This window comes from Artemia franciscana, chromosome 19 (assembly GCF_032884065.1).
Source record: "Artemia franciscana chromosome 19, ASM3288406v1, whole genome shotgun sequence".
NCBI classification, from domain to species: Eukaryota; Metazoa; Arthropoda; class Branchiopoda; order Anostraca; family Artemiidae; genus Artemia; species Artemia franciscana.
In genome coordinates this window covers 16,646,609-16,674,276 of record NC_088881.1, presented here as the reverse complement: position 1 = coordinate 16,674,276, position 27,668 = coordinate 16,646,609, and the positions used below count along the sequence as shown (strand labels likewise).

At 34.4% G+C, this 27,668-nt stretch overlaps 1 protein-coding gene across 1 annotated transcript; it reads right to left on the bottom strand.

Moving 5' to 3' along the window:
- On the bottom strand, positions 1-24,150 carry LOC136039349 (interferon-inducible double-stranded RNA-dependent protein kinase activator A homolog A-like; the record flags this gene model as incomplete). Its single annotated transcript, XM_065723004.1, is given in 5 exon segments — positions 1-141; positions 3,078-3,139; positions 8,686-8,791; positions 16,175-16,263; positions 24,028-24,150. Coding segments are annotated over 5 exon segments (466 nt in total), but the record flags the coding sequence as incomplete, so codon positions are not given.
- Positions 24,151-27,668: the final 3,518 nt, after the last annotated feature.

Below are 27,668 nucleotides of genomic sequence, written 5' to 3'. Positions count from 1 at the left end.
CAACAGTATCAAATTCATCTCCAATCTTACATTGAATTACAAATGTCCTCTGGTGTGGTGGTCCTCCTTGACTCACTAAATTGTAAATTGGTGTAGGCAAACCTTTTAGCGTTACTTTCCTTTCAAGGTCGGCTATGTAATCTAAAAAAAAAACTGAAACGTTAACAATAGTAAAAGTAATGCATCAAAAAAGGAAAAAGAAATCCAGTATCTAGATTTTCCAAAAGCTAAACCAAGTGCTAATTGAATTACCTCCCTAAGTCCGAAAAACTTTAAAATTGCACTTTTAGTTCCGCAAAACACTGCTTACTGAGTAGCCTCCCTAAGTCCGAAAAACTTTAAAATTGCACTTTTAGTTCCGCTAATAAAAAAAAAAAAAAATCAATAGAATCAGATTTGATAACTGAACAGGCAAAGGCTTAGGTCCGGCAAGCAGGCTAGGAAAGTGCTTTGAGTCTACCCTCCCTTCACGCTACCCAAAACATCATGACTTCTGCAGTTGTCCTATTAGATCTTAATATTCTATATAATTCATATTTTGTTTGTTCTGAATCAAAGTTATGTCCCCTGAAATTTCCCCTAGCCTCTACCTCTCCTTCGGAGGAATGGAGCTAAATTTACATAATTTTTTTCATTATTAATTTAGTGTTACGCTTCTTAGTACTGTTCAATTCAATTCAATTCAATTTATTAATATAATACGCATAACAAATAAAATACACTAGGTCACCACGGAGAGACAGAGACGTCCACGGAGGAGAGAACTTGCATTAATTTCACATTAATTTTTAATTAATGTACATTAATTTTATCAAATTTACATTAAATTCATCATTATTAATTTAGCGCTACATTTTTAGTACTCCCTAAAGTATTCTTGCTCCACCAAACAGTTCGAGGTAACGAGCTGTAATAAGGAGCGAGCCGGCTCAATAGTAACCGAAAATCTAAAAAAAACGAAATTGTTATACCAATATATACATTAAAGGAATCAGATTTTTACGCTGATTTTAAATATATAAGTTTCATCAAATCTAGTCTTACCCATCAAAAGTTATGAGCCTGAGAAAATTTACTTTATTTTCGAAAGAAGGGGAAAACACCCCCTAAAAGTCATAGAATCTAGACTATCAAATTCAGCGTATCAAAGAACCCCACCGTAGAAGTTCCAAGCTCCTATCTGCAAAAATGTAGAATTTTGTATTTTTTCGCCAGAAGAAAGATCACGGATGCGTGTTTATTTGTTTTTTTTTCAGGGGTGATCGTAAAGTTGTTCAACAACTTATAATCAGCATAAATAATATACTTTGTTATTGCATATAATGAAGTCCGAATTATGCTTTTGGAGTTTTGGTTTCAGTTGGCAAGAGTAACTCTTCACTTGTAGTTTGTTACTACAAAATTTTTGATCTAAGGTTCTCCTAAATATGAGGGATGTTACCAGTCCCTCCCTTAACCCTGTCTTTGACATTCCACGTTTAATATTTGTACAGCAGTACTTCGGATGTATTATCCCTGAAAAACGTACTTCTTCAGATATTTTCAAAATGAAGTATAAGACCATCTCTTCCATGGTTTTCAATATGTTATTCAACCAAGTTTTTCCAGAGGGATTTCCCTATACACACCGGCAAGGGGAGGGGCACGGGACTATAAGAGAGTATTGGGCAACAAGAAGAGAGCATAAAATATATACGAATAGAAAAAGAAGAAACATTCCAGTTTGAGTTTTAGTATTAAAAATAAAAAAAGCTCCAGGTAGCAATTCCCTACCTGGGAAATTTCCTCACACCAGCTAAAAAAAAAAAAAAAAAAAAAAAAAAAAAAAAAAAAAAAAAAAAAAAAAAAAAAAAAAAAAAATTAAAAGAAAGGTATGGACTTACATCAAACCAAAGACGAGCAGAAATAGATTCTAATAATACTAAAAACCCAAAATGAGAAAAAAAAAACCGCTATCAATGAACAAATATGTTGACCGAAGAGTAATTACAATAAATATATCAAAACAAATCTAAAAACAGAACCACCACAAACAAAAGTAGGGCTGACGACCCCTAAGTCTTCTAAAAGCCAGAACACCCTTTACAATTTACAGGAGATTTACTTTTACTTTTACTTTTTCACTTTTACTTTACTTTTTTTACTTTTACTTTTACTTTACAATTTACTTTTATTTTGATATGTTCGGTTTTCATTAATCGAAAGATCAAGAACAACAACAAGAAAAGACTGAAAATCACCCTAATAGCAAGGTTTATTGAGAACAACTCTTGAAAGTAGACTCACTGTTTAATATATAATTATATTCAATCCTGTAAGTCTCTGCAATTCTGGATTTATTAGTGTAACAAACGAGAAAATATATTTTATTTTCAACAGAATGCAAGTGAGTTAATATTCAAATTGTTTGTGGTAACTACTTCTGATTGAGGTAATTTCTATTAATTTTGGGTTTGCCTTGGTTATTAATAGCAATTTTTGCTCGTTCTGGCTATCATTTGCTCATTGATCGAGATTCAAGTCCATCTTAAGTTTCAATTATCATTTAAATCTGTTTCTGCTCTTCTTTGGTTCAATATATCTTTTCTATTTTGTTTTAGAAACTTCTCTTTTGGAAAATTTTTCTCTAAACCAATTTCTGTTTGTATTTTAAATGATAGAGTTTTTTCATTAGTCAATAAAAGAAGTATTTCTAAAGTTTTTTGTTGGCTTTTCTGCTTAAGAATTAAGATTTTAGTTTGCTACTAAAATTTTGGAGAAACTTTTGCGACATATTTAATAATAATTTTATTATAGAATTTTCAGTGGATGGGGAAGAAGAGTATTATTCAGTTAAATGGATTAAAACCCGAGAGAGAGAGAGAGAGAGAGAGAGAGAGAGAGAGAGAGAGAGAGAGAGAGAGAGAGAGAGAGAGAGAGAGAGAAAGAGAAAGAGAAAGAGAAAGAGAGAAAGAGAAAAGAGAGAGAGAGAGAGATACAGAGAGAGAGAGAGATTTCTCTTTCCTGCAGAATAAGTTTGAAAGTTCTGCAAAAGGGCCTATAATTTACAGAAAAAATAAATATACATCGATACAAACCTACTGGACATTCAAGCTCCCTTGAATCATCTTCAGATAGTAAAACATTAACAATTTCCTCTCTGAAATAAAATTACAGATAAATACTAAGAAAAAATATATATACGAATGAACTCACGTTTCCTATACGTGTGTGTACTTACAACACTATTTAACAGGAGACATATCCCCCTGAAGATTTTTAAAACAGAATAAAATTGGCAAAGAAGTAACTAGCTCTTTCTACCACAGGCAATACTCTAGCCTTCCTAACAGCCAAATTTGGGAGGGGGCTCGAGGCCGACTGGAGGGAGAAATTTCACCTAGGCTTTGTTGTCTCCCTCGATTTCGAAATACCAGGAAACACAGAATCAAAAAGGACTTACCCACCCTCTAAATTTTGGAAAATGCCTTTTCTAATTTAAAAATGAAAATAAATCCTTACTCTCGCCCCTTATATGTCCGTGATTTGTCACCCTGAGTGCTGTCTTTGTAAAGAGCTACGTGAGGGGTAGTCCATTTTCCACCACCTACTGCATATGTTGGAGCGCCACGTGTGCCACACATGGGTAGCCCACTTTTCGCCACCTACTGTACATCTTGGAGCGTCATGTAAACCACACATTTTCACAGAAAATAACACCGTTCTACCAAGTTTGGCATATGTCCACTACCCTTGGCACGGTCATAATAACACTTGGCATAGTTCAACCGCGCTTAGCATACTTTCACCGCACCTGCCAGGCGCCACTGCATGTGCATAATTTATGAAACAGGACAACCCCTCAGAGCCTCGTGCCTATAATGCATCATATATATATATATATATATATATATATATATATATATATATATATATATATATATATATATATATATATATATATATATATATATATATATATATATATATATATGTATAATCGAATGTATGTCTGTGTCTCCTGTATGCATTAGTAAACTGTTAATCAGAGCGCCAAGAAAGTTTGAGAAGTTGTTGAGTACATTCTTGCAAAAGTTTTATGCATAAATTCCCCCTCCCAAAGCCCTTGTAATACTTTTTGCACTGTGAAATTAGAAACCCCTGAAGACAAACTGTTTAGTTTAAAAACATGATTTTTATTCTACATGTCCAGAAATTTTCCAGAAGGAAATCATCAGGTGGAGAGGATTTCCGCAGAGGAGGAACTTTCCGCGGGGAGGGATGATTTTCCACAGGAAAGGAATTTTCCAGAGGAGAATTGTCTGCGAGGGTAATTTTCAGATAGAAAATTTTCAAATACTTTAGAATTTAAAAATACGATCCATACCCAATATACAGAGGGAATTTCCCACTAGGGGAGGGGGTTTGCCACGAGGGGGATTTTCTGCAGTAGAATTTTCCTGAGATTTGGGGGCCTTGGATTTCCTTTCTTTTGAAATTAAAGCAACGCACGACGAACAAATTAGTACTAAGTAACCAAATAGGGTTCTATCGATTCCTGGCGTCCAGAATAGGTCCAACTTTTTCTTTCACAAACAGCTAGCAACAAGACATACATGCTGGGACACATAAAGCCGGGAGGGGAAAAAAGTTGAAAACAAAAGTGGATTGTATCGATTCGTGACACCGAAAACGGGTAAATCACTGTCCTTCTCCGATGAGACCCGAACTTTCAGGGTAAGTAGACTGCACCAGGGGGATATAAACAAGAAAGATATTTAGCACAAAAATTTCTTCTTTTTTTTTTCAATCTGATTCGCTTACGAGTTTCAGGCCAGACAGACACCTTAACAAAATTCAAGACCAAGGAACCTCAATTAATACAAAAACTACGGAGGCATCAGTTTGTGTTGAGTCGGGACGTATTCTTTTGAAGACAAAAGAAAACTCTCTTTCATAAATAATATTGCCATGGATTTACTTAGACAAACAAAAAAACACAATGAACTATAACGTAAAAAAGATTATTTTAGTAAAATGATGAACTAAAATACGTTTCCAGGAAGTCCCAGTAGAACACCAAAAATTACGCACACTTTCAATCTACCAAAAACTGTATTTGTCATACTGTTGTTACAAATTTAATACACAAAACTGCTCTTGATCGAAAACTTTGACTTAATATTTTATTCAGCACATAAATCTTTTTCAGTATTAGTTATTTCCAGTCATCTGATTGTTACAGCTTGCTTACTTTTTTTTATTCGTTGTTTTGACACATAAAATCGCACTGTTCAAATGCATCTTATTCAATAAAATGCAAGGGACACTCGAGCCATGTAGCTATGTTATAACATGGCTATGAGCCATGTTATTTATCTGTTGTAACAGATAAATAAGACAGTGCTCGAAATGCAAATTGTTTTCTGTTATAGCACTATAGCCTTTAGAATGTTTAGGGGACAATAGGCCTACTCGTGTTTGCAGCAATTTCTCTTTGTTATAAGTTTGACTTGCTTATTCATTTTGAGTTTTATTCGTTTTAGAATTTATTTATTCATCTATATGGGAATATGTAACCTTTATAGTTGTTGTGATTATTTTTTTCCTGTTTGTTTTGGCAATCATTTATTCATTGATAGTAATTGTTGTTCGTTTTAACTTTTAATTACTATAGAACTTTATTTTTGGTCATCCTAGGTTTAATATAGCTCTTTGATTTTCTTTGAAAAACTTGTTTTTTTTCAGAAAAATTCGTAAAAAAAATTATTTTTTACGTTTTTAAAATGAACTTAAAAGTAGAATTTTTTTTTCTTGAGAGCCCATAGAAACATAACTTGAATGAATACCCAAATAAGCATCCACATATTTTTTAGAACTATTGACTTTATAGACGTACATAACTATGAATTATTATAAAATCAGATAGGTAAAAACGAGAGGCTCAAAACAGATTGACTTTACACAGCATAAATAATCAACTGACATAAGCTGCAAATGCATAATTGAAAAAGGCTTGGTAAGTTGAGGGAAACGAATGAAAAAGATCAAGTTATGTAAAGCACAATATTCATAAATTCTCGAGAGAAAAAAAAAATTTCTATTTTTTGTCCATTTTGAAAACGAGCTTTTAAAAGACTTATGTCTTTTTAAAACTTTATGTCTTTATAGTACATTTTGTGACCACTTCCTTTTACATATGTCCGCTGCTCCAGAAGAAGCAGCTAAAATCAATTCGAATGATGTACTTTTGGTACCTGAAGTACCTACTTTATTTGCCTCATTTCTACCATAATCATACCATTGTTATTAAATATGGTGCTACGGCTATTTCTGATTCATACGAAAGAATAAATACTGTTTTAGCTGATAATGCTGTTTTTTTCTCTGGGTTGTTTGCACCCGTTAATTAGATTGTTTTGCCGTAAGTGATTGTGCGTGATATTTGTGTATACAGATGTTTCTTTGTATTTCTTTTTTCCTAGTACCCCACATGTGTTTTGTTGTTTCGTAACGGGTTAAAAATTAATTATTATTGTAATCACTATAGCGTATAGAGAGTGAGAGGTTCAGGGGTAACAACCCCCTTATTAGTTAGTATAATTTCTGATTATTTAAGATCTATTGTTATTCTCTACTTTAACACATTTTTGTATTTGATTTCCATTCGTTTTCAAAATGATATTCATTGTAATCCAGGCTTGGCCTTTACTTTAAAGTTAAACTTTAGCGTAATAATGCTTCGAAAATAAAAAAAAAATTCTTTAAACATATTTTAAAGGGGCCAAAATGCCAAAATAATTTTCAAGTCGTTATGTTTACATTTTAGAGGAGGATTCGCTGGAAAAATATTGCTCCTGGCGAATACCCCGTATCACATAGTGCTTACAAAAAAAAGAAACCTACCAGTCCAGGGCAAAAAAAAATTATCAATTAAATAGCATCTTATCAAAATAAACAGGTATACATAAAAGCCGCCTAATAGTTTCAAACAGACATAAACTTCTACTTCACAAAAGAAACAATTTACAATACTAGGGGAGTCAAATTCCATTTAACAGCCTAATAACATGCTTAGATCAAATTCCTCCAACCGAGGAGATAATAAAAGTTAGATCCTTTCTCCATATTGATAGGAAGGATCGATCACGTGAATTAGGCATAAAACATGCAGGGTTTCAAGTGTCTACTTCCCCAAAGAAAGAACATCCACTGACTTTTCCATATTCCTTAATGCTTGTGTACAATAGCACAACGGTGTATAACGATTAGTCTATACAATATTCCTCCGCTTTCATAAGTCATATGTGGCAATATGACTTCTAAAACCAGGATGATATTTATATAGCTTTTCAGAAGTTCTAAGCTAAATAGCTATCTACTAATTTTCGGGTCTGGTCGTGCCAAAACTGGCATTTATCTATTTGGAATTATTGTAACAAGAAGATTTTTTTATATAATTATTGTCGTCAGAATTTCGTTATTTTAGAGTTTGAACTATTATTTGAGTAAGTTGTTCATTAACAACAGTCTTTAGCAGTATTTGAAAAAAGAGAATAGTGCCATTGAAAAAGAATATCGTATTACCCGATTTTTTCCTCGACTACGTATTTTTCTCTTATGGCTTTTTTCCACCACTAATCCACTTCGTGTTATTTTGTATGTTTTTTTCTTATTTTATCATTTTAAGTCCGCTTCTTATATTGGTTTAGTCTATTTTGTTATTTAGTTCCTCTTTTTTCCTAAAATGTGTTATTTGTAGCTTAAATTCTTTCAACATTGTGCTGATCTTTTTTTTATTTTGACTCGAATAGTTTCTACCATAAATAGAAGCATGAAAAAACATACTATTTACAAATCCAAGGTCGTTATAAACAGTCAAAAAATCGGAAATATATTTTCTAGTTTTTCTGCTCTCTGTTGAGAGAAATAAAACTATTCCTTTAATATAGCGGGAATCTTAATTAAAACTTCCGATAGCGACAAAACCCCTATAGAACCTTTAAGTTTTTACCCCTGGTTCCCACTGCTGCGATTTTGGGCAAAATCCTGCGAAAAATGACACAAATCGTTCGACAAACGCCGCAAAACCATCCGTTTTGCTGCAATGTCGGATGCGTTCAATAATTTCAACTCATAAAACAAATCGCATGCGTTGTTCTGATTTAAAAAAAAAATGAAAAATGAAAATGATAAAAAAAATGTTTGAGAGCCTGATTTGAATTATTCTAGAGTTTGTGGCAGCGACGTAAAAGTCTGCGTTTCTTTGTGAACCTCCATCCGATTCCATCGTACGTCTGTTCCGCCAGAAAAAAAAATCGTGTCGGGATTGACGCAGCAGCGGGAACCAGGGGATAGACAGCAATCCCAAAGTGGTGGAATATACAGCGCGTGAGACAGAGCTGGTGATCGCAAAAATTTGGCCAGATATGCCGTCTCAAAACTATAAACAGTCGTACTTGCAAAATGATTGGGATGTTTCGCTAATTTGCGAACGAAAAATTGTGTCTATGTTAACGTGCATTTTAAGTCGTTCTTTAACAGTGTTTGAAAAAAGAGCATAGTGCCATTGAAAAAAAATGTATATACACATAAACAATTATTTCTCATTTAAAGATACAAGATAATTTACTAAATAAAAGATCTTGAAGGGTGAATAAACAATGCATTTTAGTAGTTTCACTTCTGTTCCCAAGCAAGACTTACTTTTCATTCTCCTTTAGTTTCAAGTCATCCAATTTTATTACCTTCTTCAGTATATCTACGGCGGCTAATTTCTTTGCTTCACTTTTGCTGGAAGCAGTTGCTGTTCCTAGGTAAAAAAAAAGAAGCTCAGCAAAAGGAAAACATAATGTTTTTAGCCAAAAGGCAAAGAAAAACAAAGGTTTGTCAGATTCAAAATAAAACCATAACCACAGAATATTTGCAAATAACTCTTTTACTTCAGTCTGGATAGGCAAATCTAACATTTTTAAACATTTTTCCTGACTGTTTAGAAGATCTACAACCAAGTACTACTGTGGTTACCACATACAGTATGTAAAAAAATTTTTAATGTCACACTTACTCAAAAATAAAATGGCTTTTCTAAAAGGTGAGAAAGGTTTTTCCACTGGATCCACTTGTCTTATTTGCAAAAGCATACTTTTCCTTTTAAACATATTTCTTTCAAATATACAGAGAGTCGACTCGTAACGGATGGCTTCAAAATGACCATTTCTATACGTTTGAATCAAACAGTTTCAAAGTTTCCAAGGTGTCCATGTTGGAACTACTTCTACTATTAATAATTCACTACAAAACCAAGGTGCCTGAGGCCACCACAGCAGCGTACACTCCTCCTGTCAATCCAATCTATCCAAAGCTAAATTTTTTCTTCAATTCTTCAGTACAGCCTCTTCTCACGCCATTCGAGGACATAACGCTTTTTGCTTGGCCCCAGATAGATAGCCAAAAAGAAAAATCTTTGGTAATCTTTCATTCTTCATCTATAAAACACAACCTAACCACCTCAACCTGTCCTTCATTGTAGTCTTAGAAAGAGGGTATACTAATTTTTTCCTATAGCTTATTGTTTCACATACGGTCAGTCAAATGAATACCTAAAACCTCCCGTAGGCAATTTCTCTGGAAAAGAATTGACTAATTTTCTTTTGGCTTTCGAGGTACCAACATTTTTAAAGCCACAATTAACCAACGTCATTACCATAGCTTAAAAGGTCCCAATCTTAGTTCACACACTAATCTGCAACTTAACACTACTTCTTCGACTGCCAAAAAAATACCCAAGGCCTTGGCTGCTCTACTTTTTACATTTTCGCTGTATCCATCATCTTTATAAATGATACTACCCAGGTAAATGAAGCAATCCATTTTATCAATATTCTCGTTGCCCAACACCATCTCTTCACCTTCAGTCATTCCTAGTCTAAACAAATATGGTATGACCATGATCCCAAACAAATTCTTTTTTTTATTATTAGACCTTACGTGAATTGGGGACTTAGACTGCAAGTTCAAAACTGAACGGAAAATCAAGGTTTTGGCCTGTTTCTGGATAGGCTACTCTAGTATCCTCCCCTCCCGAACGGAAATGTGTGGTCCCCTTATCCCAGACAACGTTCCTCGAAGGTCCCAAACCAATCGTATATGGAAATTTTTCAGCATTTATTTGAGCTGCCACTTTAAAGGAAGCACGGTCCTCTAGACTAAAATTTTCCTTGTACAGTGGGGTCCACCTGGCCAGAAACTTGTTGTTTCAGATTTCATATAGTTGAGAGAAAAAATGGGGAAATGCACTAACTGATCGAATTTTCTAATTCTGATTTCAATTTTGGTAATCCCGGACTTGAATTAGTAGGAACAACCTTCCAACCCAGAAAATCCTGTAGAAATTTATATTCGAGACCCCCCCCCCCTTTTCCTAAACAAAGAATATTCCTGCACGACCGATTTTGGATATGCTATTAAGCAAATTTTTTTGAACATTTTGGCACCAAAAACATTTCAGTTTCTCAAGTGCCAAGGTGTGGCCTCTTTTTCGTAGATTTACTGGAATATCTAAAATCTGCTAGTTCTAGGTTTCATCTATTCATCCATAGTAGCATCTGTTTTTTATAGTTTCTGTTTATTTTAGGTTCCATTTATCCATCCATAATAATTTATGTCAGTTAGAATTAACATATTACTTTATTTCTGCTTGTTTTAGGTTTCAAAATGATTTTTCACTTTTCTTTGAAATATTTCTGAATTTTTTTTTCTAAATAAATCAGAACATTATAAATACTCTTATAACAAAACGATTCTAGAACGATAACTTCTTGGTTAAAAGGTTTTTCTTAACTAATTAATTACCAATAAGCAAAATGTACATGTGAATGTTTAAAAATCTAAGCAAAGACAGAACTTGGGAATCTTACTTTTTCTTTATTTTTCCCATTTTACAAGTGTGAAATGTTCCATTTGAGTTTTGTTTAAGAAATAAATCCCAAAAATACGCTCTTAATAGGGGATCGCAGTCCTTCGTTTGGTCTTCCTAGCTATATCACAAGATGAAACCGAACTTTAAGTTCCTGACACACAATTTTATTTCGAGCATGTTTTTATTTTTAGTACTGAAGCCTGGTAAATAAAACAGCAAATCTTTAATAATATGAGGACTACCATCATAATAAACTATCATTATAACGAAGACTGAATGCTACTCAAAATCCACAAAGATCTAATCACTCCTAAGATCCGATCACTCCTTCGTAAGTTAAAAATACCTCATTTTTTCTAATTTTTAAGAATTAAACCTCCCCCCAACTCTCCCAAAGAGAGCGGATCCGTACTGGTTATGTAAATCAAGTATCTAGGGCTTGTGCTTATTTTTTCCATAAAGTTTCATCCCGGTCCCTCAATTCTTAGTGTTTTCCAAGATTTTAGGTTCCCCCCCCCGACTCCCCCCAATGTCACTGGATACGGTCGGGATTTAAAATAAGAGCTCTGAGACACGATATCTTTCCAAACATCAAATTTCATTTAGATCCGATCAACCGTTCGTAAGTTAGAAATACCTCATTTTTTCTAATTTTTCCAATTTAACCGTCCCCCACTCCCGCCTCCCAGATGGTCGAATCGGGAAAACAGCAATTTCTAATTTAATATGCTCTGGTTCCTGATACGCCTGCCACATTTCATCGTCCTAGGTTAACTGGAAGTGCCTAAACTAGCAAAACAAGGACAGACAGACCGACCGAAAGACAGACTGACCGACAGAATTTGCGATTGCTATATGTCACTTGGTAGATACCAAGTGCCATAAAACGTTGTAATATAACTTTAAAAGTAGGTACTGTAGACTGTCATGTTTTTAGCTACCATTGAAGTCAAAGCTGCAAAGTTACTAGATGGCAGTTAGGGTCAATTGTTCACTATGCACCTATACTGACTATAAACCACTATCCCCTACAATATTATGCATCTTTTAATCTCCTATTCCAAATATCAAACGGTTTTTATTATGAACTCCATATATTTCAAGTCTTAAAGATACCAATCAAAATTTATTAGTATAAAAAATTCACGATACAGTGCTTAAAGATACAAAAAAAGACCTTTAGATTGAAACCCAATCATAATAAAAATCAAGCCATCAAGTTCAACATGTCTGATGACTAGACTGAAGTTATCAAATCCCTATGTTCAAAAACACAAAACTTCAATTTTTTACGAAATAAGCAATATTGATTATGCAGTAATTAATCCTAGTATTATGCAGTAGGCTATTGAGTTGTTGCTCCCCATCTATTGAGGGAAATTCCATGGATTAGGGGGGATGGAAGCCTATGTCTTATGTCGCAATTTTCAGACTTTCCAAGTCAGACACTTCAGGTCTGTAAGGACGGGGGGGGGGAGGATTACACCCGTACTTCCTTTTTTTGGTGGAATATATTCACTCTAATCCCATACTTTGTATGGTGACGTGGTGAATTACCCCTTATTCTGGAATTGCATTTTTGAGAGAAAATGAGCGTTTAACTGTCCAAGCATTGTTATATAAGGTCAATCTTGCGGCAAAGAACTGGGCCTTGCAGCCTCCCTCATATTTAGGAATGATTTTGCTTTTTATTTTCGAGGTATTTTTACATCAAACTGGCACTTCAATACAAAGAGCGGGAGATCAAGGGGCGGCAGCCAGAATCGTATGTAGGGTAACTCTACATATGATAATAAAAAATAAACAGAAATTAAATGAAAATGAAAGCTTTTTCAGGAAAAAGTCATAAACATCATTAAAAAAAAACCTGTCCCCCTGCACTGTATGCTAAAATTTGAATGTTTTATCTGAATGATTCAAAAATGAATGCTCATTCAAGAACAATGGGATAAATTTATTTACCACAATGTTTTATTTTCTTCTAGACACAATTTTCATTTATTTCTATATCCTTTAAACAGTTCAATATCCTTTCCAAAGGTTTTTAAATACGATCGGTAAATAAAAAACTTGCAATTACTAACTATTCATGTTGCATTCTGAAGTGATTTCAGTTAAGCACAAGTCAAGAGTGGGCATTGAGGGGGAGAGCCTACCTCATTGATAGGGTAATCTTAGTTTGTTTAAAGTTTTAATGAACACAGGCTGGATCCCAGTTATAGGTCCTTTGTTGCTGAAAGTAGTTAATGAAAGGTTGCCTAGCAGCATTAATGGCTATGAGGTCTTAATATTTCTATTTTAAAGTAGTAAAAATCTAGACATAAAACACCCTGAGGTCCTTCTTTGGCATTTTAGAATGTTTCGAAAGAACACATATATTTTCTAATATTCCTAAGTAATCTGGACTCCAACTTGATATTGTTTTGTTTGGGTAGATATTAAAGGTCTTTTTAAAAAAAGACTTTGTAATAAAAATTTCCCGGATCACTAAGCCTATTTATAAGGTTAAAGAACTATAGATCAGTGACTCTTTAATTACTCTCCTTGCTGTAATGCATGCAAATTTTGGTACCAATAACACCTCAAGAAGTTGCAATATGGTGCATTTTTTGCGACAGTCTACAAGGTTCTCTTGCTATTTTCTTTTTTATGGACCTTTTTGTCCCATATCTTGATCAAAGACCTTATAAATATAAGGTCTTTGATCAGAGAAAAATAGAATCGAGAAAATCAGCTGGAGCAAGGTATTAGCCTTAACAAGAAGGCATACCTATCATTTTCAAGCTTTACTACCAGCTTTATAAGCAGTTGGTTATCTTTCTAATCTTGTTACAGGAATTCAAGAAAGGAACTGAGCCTTTTCAACAGTAAAACCATACAAATAGACAAAATGATAAAACATAAAATAATACTTGAGAAAAAAATGAACATTTATGCTTTGAAAAATAATTTTTCCACAGTCCTTCATTCAACCATGTCAAACAATTACCCTGTGTTATCTAGGGTAACATAAAATACTTTTTGAAAATAGTCCAGGATTTTCTAGCTGAATCAGACTAATCTTGATGCTCCGAGTCTGAAAATGACCTTGGTTTGGCTCAATCAGGTCAGAATGTTTTGGTAAAAATTTTTTTAAAAAATTATGTTAAAAAAAAAATTCTGCAGATCATCATCTGAAAAACCCCTGGAGATTTTTTTCATTTTCCTCAAGAAAAAACGCTCAGTGTATCCAAACTCAAAATTTTGGGATTTCACAACATAAATCACCATTTCTTTGATTCCTGTGTGTGAGCAGCTGCTGGGTTCTCTTAAGCAACCAGCAGTTGGCTGCCATCATGACTGCGTCCCATCTTCTCTTGTACCTCTCCGTCATTTGGCACATGTTGTGATGGAACCTTTCTCCCTCCTCGTCACTCATCGCCCCAAGGTTTTCAGGAAACTTCTCCATGTATGAGAACAGTAAGTGCATCTTTACACTCATCAAACACCTCAGTTTTTGAAAGGCCGCTATCATGCTGCTGACGATTATGGAGTGTTTGCTGCCTTTGTGTTCTCCAGGAAGTTGTTCACCACCTGCACAACCGAATTTCCACGCGGAAAACTCTAGCGTCTCCATTGAGCTTTCGAACATTGTGACCTTTATGAGCTGCAGTTTCTGTGGGCCTTCGAAAATGCTGGCCTTCAGCTTCTCAACGGTCAGTCAAGGAAAAGCTTGGCACAGGTAGTTGAAGCACATCCCATCCTTGCCCAAAGCATACGTGAACTGCTTCATTAATCAAAGCTCCATGTGAAGCGATGGGATCAATTTCTTCTCCAAATCAACAAGAGGTTCGTTCATGATATTTCTTGCCCAAGGTACTAAATGCTATGGCGTCGCCCACCCTTTCTTTACATAAGTAGTGCTGGGATCTGTCTCAACTGTCCCACATACATATAAAGCATGGGTACTATGTGAACCCATACTGCTGATCAAGTAGAAAGTTCACTGTCTTGAAGTCGACACAGATGATCCATTGATACTTTTCAAATTGGATTTTTTCAAGCATGTACTTCACTGCTGAATGCACAAGAGGGATTGAGGCAAACTGGTTCCCGTTGTGCATGAGCACACACTTCAAAGAGCACTTGCTGTTGTCAATAAAGAATCGCAAATCTCTCAGATCGTATTGAGGAGCACCAAGCTCATCAAGAAGACTAGCGATATTTTAGCACTGAATAAGGTCCTTCCTCCTTGCAGAAGTAGCCCATATAGTCCTCATAGTTTTACGAAAGCATGTGAAGCACACGTCCTCACCAAGTAGATTTTTTTATTTGGGTCTGGAGGCCAACAGCTTGGAGGAAGTCTTTGACAAGCAGAAACCCCAAACAAGATCATCATGTCCACATTGCAAAAAGGGCTGCACACCATTTTGTGCTTTATACTACCCTTCTGTATATCCTCCCTTCTCTGCATTGGTGGCCTTGTCGTTGCTGCTGGGAAACTCTGTGAATGCTGGTACAGGAATTTCTTCACAGTGAGCAACTGAATGGTGGGCAGATGGAAGGTCAGGGTATTGGGGGTTGTGTTGATTCTTCCAGTTGATACCAGTAATATTGATGATGGCACAGAAGTAATAATCCAATGCATGGTCTAGTGGCTTCATCAAAACCATCGAAATCCTAAACTTCAGTGAAAGTTTCACGCTCTTAATCCACCACCCGAGGTATTCAACGTTTGTCTTGCACAGCATGTGCGGTGCCCAAGACTTATCTGATCACCCAGTTTGACTTCAAATTAAGCCTTGTAGGTGCACTCTGCAAATCCTGTGATGTTTCTCCTGTTCACTGACAGCGTATAATCTCTGCAGACGTAACAGAAAACGTCAGGATCATTCCTGCATAACCAACATGCCAAAGTAATATCAATCAAGTGAAAGAAATAGAAAATGCAGGTTTATGCCAGGCAATGCAATTTAGAACCAAACAGCCTCGTAATTACGCATACACAGACGCAGCTGCTTTAGAAAAACCAAAAAAAGGTTGCAATTCAATATATTCTTCAAGAAAAAATGATTGAAGTCAAAGCCCCAGCTATTAGCACAGGCGTTGCTTGTCAAGAAGGCCTATGGCTGTATCTTAAAAAGTTGACCTTACAGAGCAAAATGAATGCAATATTTGGACTCAGAACATCAAATTTAGTCTAAATCAGTTGAGAAGCCCCTGGCATTTTTTGGCTGTTACCCAGTGTAATATTTCCTTTAACAATTTTTTTTTTTTAGTTTTAACAGAACTTACCAGTAAGGCAACCAGGAGAACCATCAAGTACCAATAATATTTCAAATTTCTTTTCATGACCCTCGCCATGTTCTTCTAACAAAGTGTCCCTAAAAAGTGAAAAAATAGACTAATGACAAAAGTTTCATAAGAGTTCAAAAAGTAAAGATATACAGCAAAACAGAAGTACTGACTCTTGATTAAACTAAAAAAAAAAAAAGTAAAACAAGTTTTCTTTTCAAAAAAACCAAACAATAAAATCTAATACTAAAACAAATATAAACTATCCTGTATATGAGAGAGGACTATCCCCTCCCCCCCCCCTCTACTTCAACAAATCCCTACTTTTATGATAGAAAAATTCAATGTATGCTTTATTGAGGGCTCTGTAGTTTTTACAGAAAGTTTAAACATTTTAAACATTCAGTCAAATTAAGGTCATATTTTGGAAAGTTGTCTATAATTCTTGTCTGGGGCAAAAGTTATGCCATCTACATTTACAAATCATTTCTGTTTGCAATTCTGTAGAGTTTGTGATTTCACATTCTGTCCTATGGGCTGAGGTACAGGAACAGTATCAAATGTATCTCAAAAAGTTGTACCTCCTTTAATAGTTCTTTCATTGGTAAAGAAATGGGGGGAGTCCCTATGCTTGCTTCTTAGTCGTAAATAATTTTAAGAAAAATCCAAAAGAAAAGTAAAGATCCATATTAAAACATAAGATGAGCAGAAATAAAATTATTTAATAACCAAAACATAAGACCAAAAGAAATTATCATCAAGCAATAAACAGAAACCAAAAATAGACAGAAATCAAAATGAATTTCACATAAAATATAAGGATTAAAGATACTAATATGGATGAAAAAATAATATTCAATAAATTTCAATTTATTAAATGAAAAAAATTCATTTTATTTTTTCCTCAATCCCTCACATACCAAAGTTTCAACTTGCACCTCCTAATCTTCCTAAGATGTAACAAATAAATTTGATAACAGGGATACATTGTTTCTTTCAATTTATCCCTGCGCCACTCTAAAGTCCTTTATTTACTTAGCCCTATAATATTCCCTGAAAATGTTGACTCAATCTCAAAGCAGTTTCTGAGATGATGCAGATAGAAAATTTGATAGCCTGGATACATAATGTTTGTTTTCATCTATATTGTCACTCCACCAGTAATACATTCTATTCCAACATGGGCTAATAATACCAAAAGTTTTAAACACATTGGAGACCAAATCTTTAGAAATTTTCCCTTTGCCCCTCAACCTAAACCAAATTCAAGGTCCATTTCCCCATCCCAACACTTTCTGATAGTTTCAATTTTACACACCAAATCATTCCTAAGATGGTGCAGATGTTATCTTGCTACTTAACTCTGAATTCTTACCTCGTTAATAAAAGATGCGTCTTAAAATGTGCAAGAAGGGGGGGGGTTGAGGTTGTTAGAGAAGCCAAAGGTATAATTTGGCGCTTAAGTTATATTGATTGGAAATCTTCTCAAGACACCATTTCAAACAAGATTTAACATGCTGGCCTTTCTCCCCTACAAGATAGCAGTGGGAGGGGCAGCATTCATCCTTAAGTTAACTTAACTTACAGGATCCTCAGTACCATTATGGACATGTCACTGTTACAGCACTCTCTAGATGGCTGTCAGTTGGTTCATCAAAGTTATGATTCTCCAAGTCATAGGTTATCAGAATTCTGCAATTTAGACCAAGGGTAAGGGTCTCCCTTACCCTATTCTATGAGTCATGTGTGTAAAAATTCTCTCCCAAATCAATCCAGGCCATTTTTGAAACTATTTAAGGTTTCAGATTTCAAAACTATATCTAGGAGTGAGTTCCAGTCAGCAACTGCTTGGATCCCCCGAATTGGCAACTTGGTCTATATTTACTTTTACATGTTAGAATATTGTTCATGGTGTTCTCTTGTGGTATTCATTTTTGAGGGAGTGAAAATACTTCTGGAAAGATAGTTTCTCCAGGTCATGCTTTACTTTGTACAGCTGCATCTGGTCTTTTCTTATTTGTTTATACTTCAGTGTGGGCATGTTCAGTTTGAATGGTTGTTATTCATAGCTTAGGTACTTTAATTGTCATATAACTTTGATAAAATTCTAGACAAGTTACTTTTGCTATCTTTGAAAGTGGTTAGGAGAATGAAACTTTTGGGGATGAATCTATAGACTAAGTGTTCTGGGAGGGTATTTTGAGGTACCTGCTTCCACTCATTGTCTCTCTAGAGGGCACTGACCTTTGATGACCTTTAAAAATCTCTATTTTGTAAAAGTGAAACATAGCAAAATAGATCTTCTGCTTAAATGAAGCACAAGAAAAGTATTTTCAGCTTCACAACTTTGCTCAATCCCAATTTATGAGGTTTCAACAAACTGCAAATATATTTCTTAAATTGAAAAAAAAAGTATTGATAAAGCTTAAAATTCTACTCAAATAACATGAATTGTATTTTCAAAACTAAAACCAGAGAAAAAGAAACTGAGAACTAAAAATTAAGGTAGAATGTAAAGAAAAAAAAATAAGGTAGCCTACCTACCAGGTAGCATAGGCAAATTTCTAAGACATAGAAATCAGAAGCAGGTCACTCTAATTTTTATGGGAATATTCCAATCTGTTTGGGAATGCATCAAGGTGGTGTACTTTCACTGTATCTTTTCAGTATTTGTATCCATAGTGTGCTCTCTTTTTTGTGATTTGTTAAATGTCTCTTATATTGCATATGTAGATGATATGTATGGGATGTTAAAGAAAAACTTAAAATTGGTTATGGTAAAATAGTGGCTAATTGTGGTCATTATTTTTGAAAACCACTTGCATTGCCATATGGTAGGTTTTGTGATCATTCAACATTTTTCTTGTATGGTATTTCACCTATCCTGAAAAAAAAGGATCTGGTTGAATTGTATATATTATATTTCTGCTATTGTAAGTTTCTGCTTTATTTACCCTGGTCTTATAGGAACAAGAAAATAATTTGGTAGATTGGGGGCTTCTGACATTATTACTTCTTTGTGGAAGTTAGGCTCAAAATTGGAAAAGAATTAGGTTTAGGTTATTAGGATTAGGATTAGGTTATTTATCTGTTAGTTTTCACTTGAAAGTTGTGTTATCTTTTAGAGTTTCTTTCATTAGTTGAGTTATGGTTGTGTTGTATATGTTTTATCTCTTGCATAGTTGTGTCATTTTTCTTTCATTATCTTTTATTTAATCCACTTGTCTTGTATTTAGTGGGTTAAAAATAAATTATCATTATTATTAATACCTTCCCAGAGTAGGCTACGTTTTGGCCCTGGATTCGTTACTGAAGATTTTATTTCCCTAACCACTTTCCAAGGTAGCAAAAAGTAGCTTGTCTAGAATTCTAACATTACTTTTGTATGAAAATGCTTTAAGAATAATACTCATCCCTGGAGTCAGAAAAATTATATATGTATTCTAGTCATAATTTTCCTGCAGCTGTGCTTAGAAAGATCTCTTTCCTATAGGATGCCCCTATACCTAACCTTGTAACTCCTTTACCATATATAATAACCATTGCCTTTATAATTGTACCTCAGCTGCATTAAATCAGTAAAAAAAAATTATATAGCCTAGCCTAATATCTGGCTCTATTAGAAGCAGGAGGCTATATAACAATTATAAATGAAGTGATAATAATATCGATAGTGTATGCCTAGATAAACCCCTTCCCATATAGAAACATATTAAGAAAACAATTCTTACATCATGCTATTCAGAATAATTGTAGTTAATACATTCTGCATGGGGAGAGCATTTGCCATGATTTCTTTCATTGTTGTACAATTTTTTTAACATATTAATGAAGCATAAGCATGGATTCAACAGGGTGAACCAGAGAAAGTCACCATAACATATTTTTTAACATGCATTTTCTCCATTTCCAGAAACAAATTAAACCCTATCAGCACCACCTTATTACATATTATATCACATGCTATTAAAAAAACAAGAGCTAAGAGCTCATATGGCACTGGTGACGAGGCAAGAAGAGCTAAGAGCCAAGAGATCATATGGTATGAGCTCTAACAAAATTCTATGAATCAATAGATTGATTTAAAAAAGAAAATAAGAGGCTTAATGCCGGTCAGGACTTAAAATAAGAGCTCTGAGTCATGATGTCCTTCTAAATATCAAAATTCATTAAGATGCGATGACCCACTTATAAGTTATAAATACCTAATTTTTTCCAATTTTTCCTCTCCCTTTAGTCCTCCAGATGGTCGAATCTGGGAAAACAACTTTACCGAGTCAAATTGTGCAGCTCCCTGACACTCCTACCAATTTTCATCGTCCTAGCACGTCCAGAAGCACCAAACTCGCCAAATCAGTGAACACATCCCCCCAACTCCCCAAAGAGAGCGAATCCAGTACGATTCTATCAATCACGTATCAAGGACATTTGCTTATTCTATCCACCAAGCTTCATCCTGATTCCTCCACTCCAAATATTTTCCAAGATTTCCCCCTCCAACTCCCCACAATGTCACAGGATCTGGTCGGAATTTAAAATTAGAGCTTTAAAGCACAAGATCCTTCTAAATATCAAATTTCATTAAGATCTGGTCACCCTTTCGTAAGTTACAAATACCTCAATTTTCAAAATTACCCCCCCCCCAACTCCACCAAAAAGAGCAGATTCGGTCCAGTTATGTCAGTCATGTATCTTAAATATGTTTCTAGTCTTCTCATCCAGTTTCATCCTGATCTCACTGCTTTAAGTATTTTCTACAATTTCCGGTCCCCCCCCCCAATTACACTTGATCCGTTTGAGATTTAAAATAAGAAATCTGAGTTACAAGGTCCTTCTAAATATGAAGTTTCATGAAGATCCAATCACTCCTTCATAAGTTAAAAATTCGTCATTTTTTTATTTTTCAGAATTAACCCCCCCCCCCCAATAGAGCGGATCCGTTCCAATTATGTAAATCACATATCTAAGACTTCTGCTTATTATTCCCACCAAGATTCATCCTGATCCCTCCGGTCTAAGCATTTTCCACGATTTTAGGTTCCCCCACCCCCCAAAATCCCCCCAATGTCACCAGATCCAGTCGAGATTTAAAATAAGAGCTTTGAGACACGATATCCTTCTAAATATCAAACTTCATTGAGATCCGATCACCCATTCGTAAGTTAAAAATACCTCATTTTTTCTAATTTTTCAGAATTAACCCCCCCAACTACCCCAAAGAGAGCAGATCCGTTCTGGTTATGTCAATCATGTATCTAGGACTCGTGTATATTTTTCCCACCAGGTTTCATCCCGATCCCTCCACTCTAAGTGTTTTCCAAGTTTTAGGTTTCCCCCTCCCATCTCCCAACCAATGTCACCAGATCCGGTCGGGATTTAAAATAAGAGCTCTAAGACACAATATGCTTCTAAATATCAAATTTCATTGAGATCTGATCACCCATTCATAAGTTAAAAATACCTCATTTTTTCTAATTTTCAGAATTAACCCCCCCTCCAACTACCCCAAAGAGAGCGGATCCGTTCCGGTTATGTCAATCATGTATCTAAGACTTGTGCTTATTTTTCCCATCAAGTTTCATCCCAATCCCTCCACTCTAAGTGTTTTCCAAGATTTTAGGGCTCTCCCTCCCAGCTCCCCCCAATGTCACCAGATCCGGTCGGGATTTAAAATAAAAGCTTTGAGACATGATATCCTTCCAAACATAAAATTTCATTGAGATCTGATCAACCGTTTGTAAGTTAACAATACTTCAATTTTTCTATTTTTTCTGAATTAACAGGCCCCCCACTCTCCCCCAGATGGTCAAATCGGGAAAATGACTATTTCTAATTTAATCTGGTCTGGTCCCTGAAATGAAACTTTCAGGGATGGGTCTACAGGCTAAAGTATGTCCCAGGAAGGTATTTTGAAGTACCTACCTCCACTCCTACTCCCTCTAGAGGGCCCTGACCTTTAAAAATATGTGTGTTATAAAAGTGAAACCTTGCAAAATAGATCTTCTGCTTAACTGAAGTACAACAAAATTGTTTTCAGCTTCATAACTTTTCTCAATCCCATTTTATAAGGTTTTAAAGATATGCAAACACATTTCCTAAATTTTGAGAAAAAAAAACATTGATATGGCTCAAAATTCTACTCAAATAACAGGAAATGTATTTTCAGAACTAAAGGCAGAGAAAAGGCAACTAGTAACTGAAAATTAAGATAAAATATTGTTTTGTCAAAATTTCAATAGGTATAGACCTGTCATGTAGGCAAATTTCAGGGCCCTCTAGAGGGAGAAGGAGTGGAGATGGGTACTTTAAAATACCTTCCCAGGACATGCTTTGACCAGTAGACCCATCCCTGAAAGTTTCATTTTCCTAACCTAAACCCTTTCTGAGGGAGCAAGAAGTCAATTAACTAGAATTTTACCCAGGAATTGCATTTTGAGAACTAAAACCAGAGAAAAGAACCTGATAACCAAAAATTAAGGTAAAATATTGTTTAATCAAAGAATCAATAGATATAAGCCTGTAAGTTAGGCAAATTTTTAAGACTTAGAAACCAGAAGAGGGTTAACAAAGAAGCTTGGCAGTACCTTCCAAGGTTATTCTTTGGTCCTGGATTCATTACTGAAAATTTTGTTTTCCTGAACTAACCTCTTTCTAAGATAGTGAGAAGTAGAATAGTAGAAATAGTAGAATAGAGAAGTAGAAGTCATAGGACATAAAACGTGTCCTATGACTGTTCTGCATATCATGAAGTAAGAATTGTTTTCTTAAAATGTTTCCTTGTAAGAAGGGGCTTATCTAGGCCTTTGCCATATTTAAAAATCTAAAAATAAGTAATAAAAAGATGCCTCTGTGACAATAGTAAAACAGTTCAAAATAGGGATGAAACCTTTTAATTGACAGTGAACAGATATAAGATTATTTAACTGGATATTTTGAACAGATATACAGTGTTCATCATCAGCAGCAAAACTAAAAGACATGAATAAAAATAAACAAAATTTATACCTAATAAACTAATTACATATATTTTATTGCTCTTATTTTTTTTCAATGCAACAGGCAGAAGCAAATCTCTTTGACCTTTTTGGTACTGGTTCATTAGAATTATCTGAAATACTACATGGACAGAGGTCATAGCTCTTAGGTGAGGTGATATTTACTTTATCTGACCTTTGTAAATTATCATAAATTGAATTCAATCCAAATTCACCTGTATCTCTGTTTATGGAATTACTCTTGAATAAATTTTTTTTAATTTCAATTGTTTCCCTGAAAATTTGCTTTCAACCTTGGTCCCTAGAAATCAAAGAAACATTTTCAGACAAAATGAAATGACTTGGAAAATTATAGATATGTTACAAAAGGGCTGACGTGAAATCTTCAGGTTTGGTATTTTGTAGCAATCTCAATTTTAAATTCTGGTTAGTGCATGCCACATAAGAGCTTCCACAAGTACATGGGATTTTATAAACCCCAGTTAAAGCAACCTTTAAGCAATTATTTTGTAAAATTCTTTTAGGTTTTTCACTCAACCCTGGAACATATGGTAGAGAACAAAAAATATCTTTATTTTCTGTTGTTTCCAGAATATTGTCAGAAAATTCTAGAAATTTTATCCTTCTTTTTGAAAAAGTCTGGTCAATTAACCAACCCAGAAAAAAGGTTTCATCCCTATTTTGAACTGTTTTACTTTCGTCATGGAAAGGCAGTGTGGTCTTCGAAGTTACCTGTGACAATTAGGCTATTAAATTACAAGCCTAGCCTACTATGTGCACTAGCATGAGAATTGGTCAAGTGATTAGCCAAATATAAACTAAAAGGGTTGTAAACTGAAAGGCTTTTACATCCTCTACCTCATGATATATCTTCTTCTAACAGAGATCTCTTGAAGCAAACTAACAGGATTCTTTTTAATGGGCATAATGCAGAATTTTCCAGATCACACATAAATTGACTGACCACTTTAAATTTCATTTAAAAATGCGCTACCTATAAAAAAAATTGATTTCGGGAAACATTCATAAAAATATTTTCAAAGAACATTTTAAAATCTTGTCCATTGAAATTTCCCCAAAAAAAATTATATCAGCTAATTTATTTTTTCATTCCGGAAAAATACATAGATAATAGTTATCGCACCTTACGCGGAGCTTTACTAGCGGTAGAATTTATTATTACTACTACTACTAACTACATTGCATCACCAAGTCGCCTGAGCCCAACTCAGCTGCCCAAACTACCTCTTCCATCCTAATATATTCAAAACCCTCCCTCTTTATGCCCTTCCAAGAAGTTCCAGTTTCTCTTAAATCTCTACTTATTTCCTCCTTCCACTTAATTCGGGGACGACTTACTTTTAATTTAGCGCTATATTGTTGGCTGATAAAGGCGATCTTTGGCGACCTGTCATTCTTCATCCGCGGAACGTTTCCTAGCCATCTCAACCTTTCTCTCAATTATTCCACATATTCTGGTACAGCTGTTTTACATGTTCCTATATTGTAAAAACATGATATAAGTGGTGATAAAAGGAGGACGCACAAAAAAACTTATTTGATCAAAAAGGATTAATTAAGAAGCAGGAAGTGTGGCCTTGATGGTTAAGACTAGAAGAAAGTAATTAAGATAATGGAGAAAGATAAGTACATGAATTTAGTGTGATATAAAGGCAAACAAAGCATTGATAAAAGAAACCATTGAAGATGGAACAGTTACACAAAGTGTGACCGTTTACACTTAAGCAAGTTTGTATAATATTTTATTTAGATGTAGAAGAAATTTTATTATTTCTAGCAGAAGCATTGATAGTTATGTAAGATTTTTTGCAATTGGTAGCAATAGCCCATAAAATTTATATGCAAAGAAAATTTTGTTGCATAGTTTGCTTCCGTATGAACCTTTACACACTTAACTTGCTACAACTGCACTGATACGTTAAGAGTTTATACTTTTGCCAAACCTCAAGTCGTTCTTGCATTGAAGTCTTAAAACCAATACAACAAGATTTAGTACGTAGATTTGATAATTGTTTTGGTACAAAAATGTTGGTTAAGTGATCTAAGTAAATTAGTTTGAATCCCTAGTATCGAATCAGTTTCTTCTTCTTTTTTTTATACTGATGGAAAGCTGAGTGTTTGATATTTATTTATAAGGTTTTATCCCTACATGCAAGAGACTAAAAGGCCATACATACGTAGCTTTTTTGGGCACCGATTTCAGCCGCTCAGTGGCCAAAGAGTGGCGGTACAGAAACAATACCATTTGCGAGAGATTTTCTAAATCAAATATCATGGACACCAATAGTCTGTTATCAGTAGTTGTATGATTAATCTCAACTCATTATTTAGTTCTTTTAATATTATTGTTATTAAGCTCTTTTATTAATAAAATTTTAATTATTTTAAAATTTTATTTCATTAAAAATATTGAATTAAATTCTGAAGTCTTTCATTATTAAATTATAAATTTCTTATATTATAAAATAATATTACCTTTAATATTATTGTTTAGTTCTTTTGATTTTCATGCTGTAGCGAAGAATACGATTAAGGATCTCTTTTTTTCGATGGTCACGACGAAATTTGGTACTGTTCTTGTGGGGCCGAAAAATAAAAAAATTTTCAAGCTAAAATCGATGCCAAAAAAGCTATGTGTGTCCTGCCGTTCAGGTAACATTAGATATTGTTAGTTTTACGGCCTAGCTCTCTGCATTTATATCGGTTTTATTAAATTACTAGTAAGATTATCCTAATGTATGAGAAATAAATTTCTAAACTTTTGGTTAAAGAAAGGATACATTTTGTATCGTCATGAAAGTTATATAAATAATATTTAACTAAAAACGCAAATAAACTTTATCAAACGAAATTTATATGAGAATGATCTAATTTTCTCTTCAAAATTCAGTGGTCTTTGATTAGAGCCTTTTTTCTTCTAAAAATAGCTCTCAAAATTGACTCTTTTTGGCTCCTAAAATTTTTTCTTCTGATGCTTCCCTTATCCATACAATTTTGATGTAAACCAAAAGGCTTTTGGTTTACATCACCAGCCTTTGGCTACGTGCTTCTATCACCAGTATAATTCGAATGTAGACCAAAACGTTATTCTTTTGCTCTTAACTGCACAATCGTAGGAGATTCTAATCCTATTGGTTATCAGTTTACGAACACAATAACACAAAATTGGAATCAAGAGACAAAATTGAGAAAAACAGGATATATTGTGGGAATTTTGAGCGCTCGAGCTGCCTGTTCCCAGCAGCTTAAGCCCTTTAGGTCAGCCAGTACCAGAAGTTACACGGCTCTTCCTATTCGCTTTCGCTCTCTTCTACATGAGAAGATGCTACCAATAAACAACTCAAACAATGTAGTGCCTACCAGAAAGTCAATAATATTTGATATAGGTGCCTTTCATCTTTTAAAACTGGTTTTAAACAGCTCCTCAGCACAATGATTTATTTGTGGCATTTCAAATATGTGTTTGATATTTGTTGCCAGGTGTATTGTGCTGTATCATTCAACAACCATGGGTTGCATAGTCTCTGGCACAATTAAACCAATTCTATCATATGGGTCGTTCCTTTTCTTTCAATATTAATTTCCTTTCTTAGAATTAGAGTTACTCTTTATTCTGAAATAAAGTGCGTCAACTTCCCTTGAGGAAAAAATGAGAATGGGAAGTAGGCACCGTTTATAAGGTTTTTTTCCGTTGCGTAGTGTTGCTTAAGGTACAAGAACTGGCATTGAGAGAAATGGGTTTATACACGGAAGAATTTGCCAACATATCGGCGCAATCAGTAGTCAGCTTCCCTCAAATGTTGTTTAAAAGATTCCAGTTAGCTCTACCTATATTAAATTTATATATTGATGACTTTGAGGCAAAGATTTTATTTGTTATCTGGCAAAAATGGTCAGTATGTAGTTCAGGTGCGTATATAATATCTATCTTCGGCTCTAGCCATATAGGTGAAATTTACAAATTAATCATGAGAAAAGAGTTGTTTCTAACACTGTGGTGAATCGGAAGGGATAAAAAAAAAAAAAGAAAAAAAAATCTGACCAGGACCAAGAATTAATGTATAAAAATTATAATTTACCCAGAGGAAAGTATGATCATTAACGACCCCAAAGACAATAGTATTCTCATCACTTGAATGATATCTGTAATATCATTATTACAATTAGGGCTATAAAAAACAATTTTTAGGTATCTCTCCTCATCCAAATGTGAACAAATACTAACAGCGTCAATCTCATGGGGATACTCCTTAGAAGCAACACATGAGTGGGATATAAAATATCTTATGAGGATTAACACAATTACACCTTCCCCTCCCCGTCGAAATAGATCTATCTCTTCCGTAAATATTAAAACCCGGTATATGGATCTTTTCAAGGTTATGAGGATAGTTTTTTGTAAACGAATTACAACAACAGTATCAAAAGCGATCCACCAGTTCATTAGACTTGAACTATTCAGACACCACATTCCATTG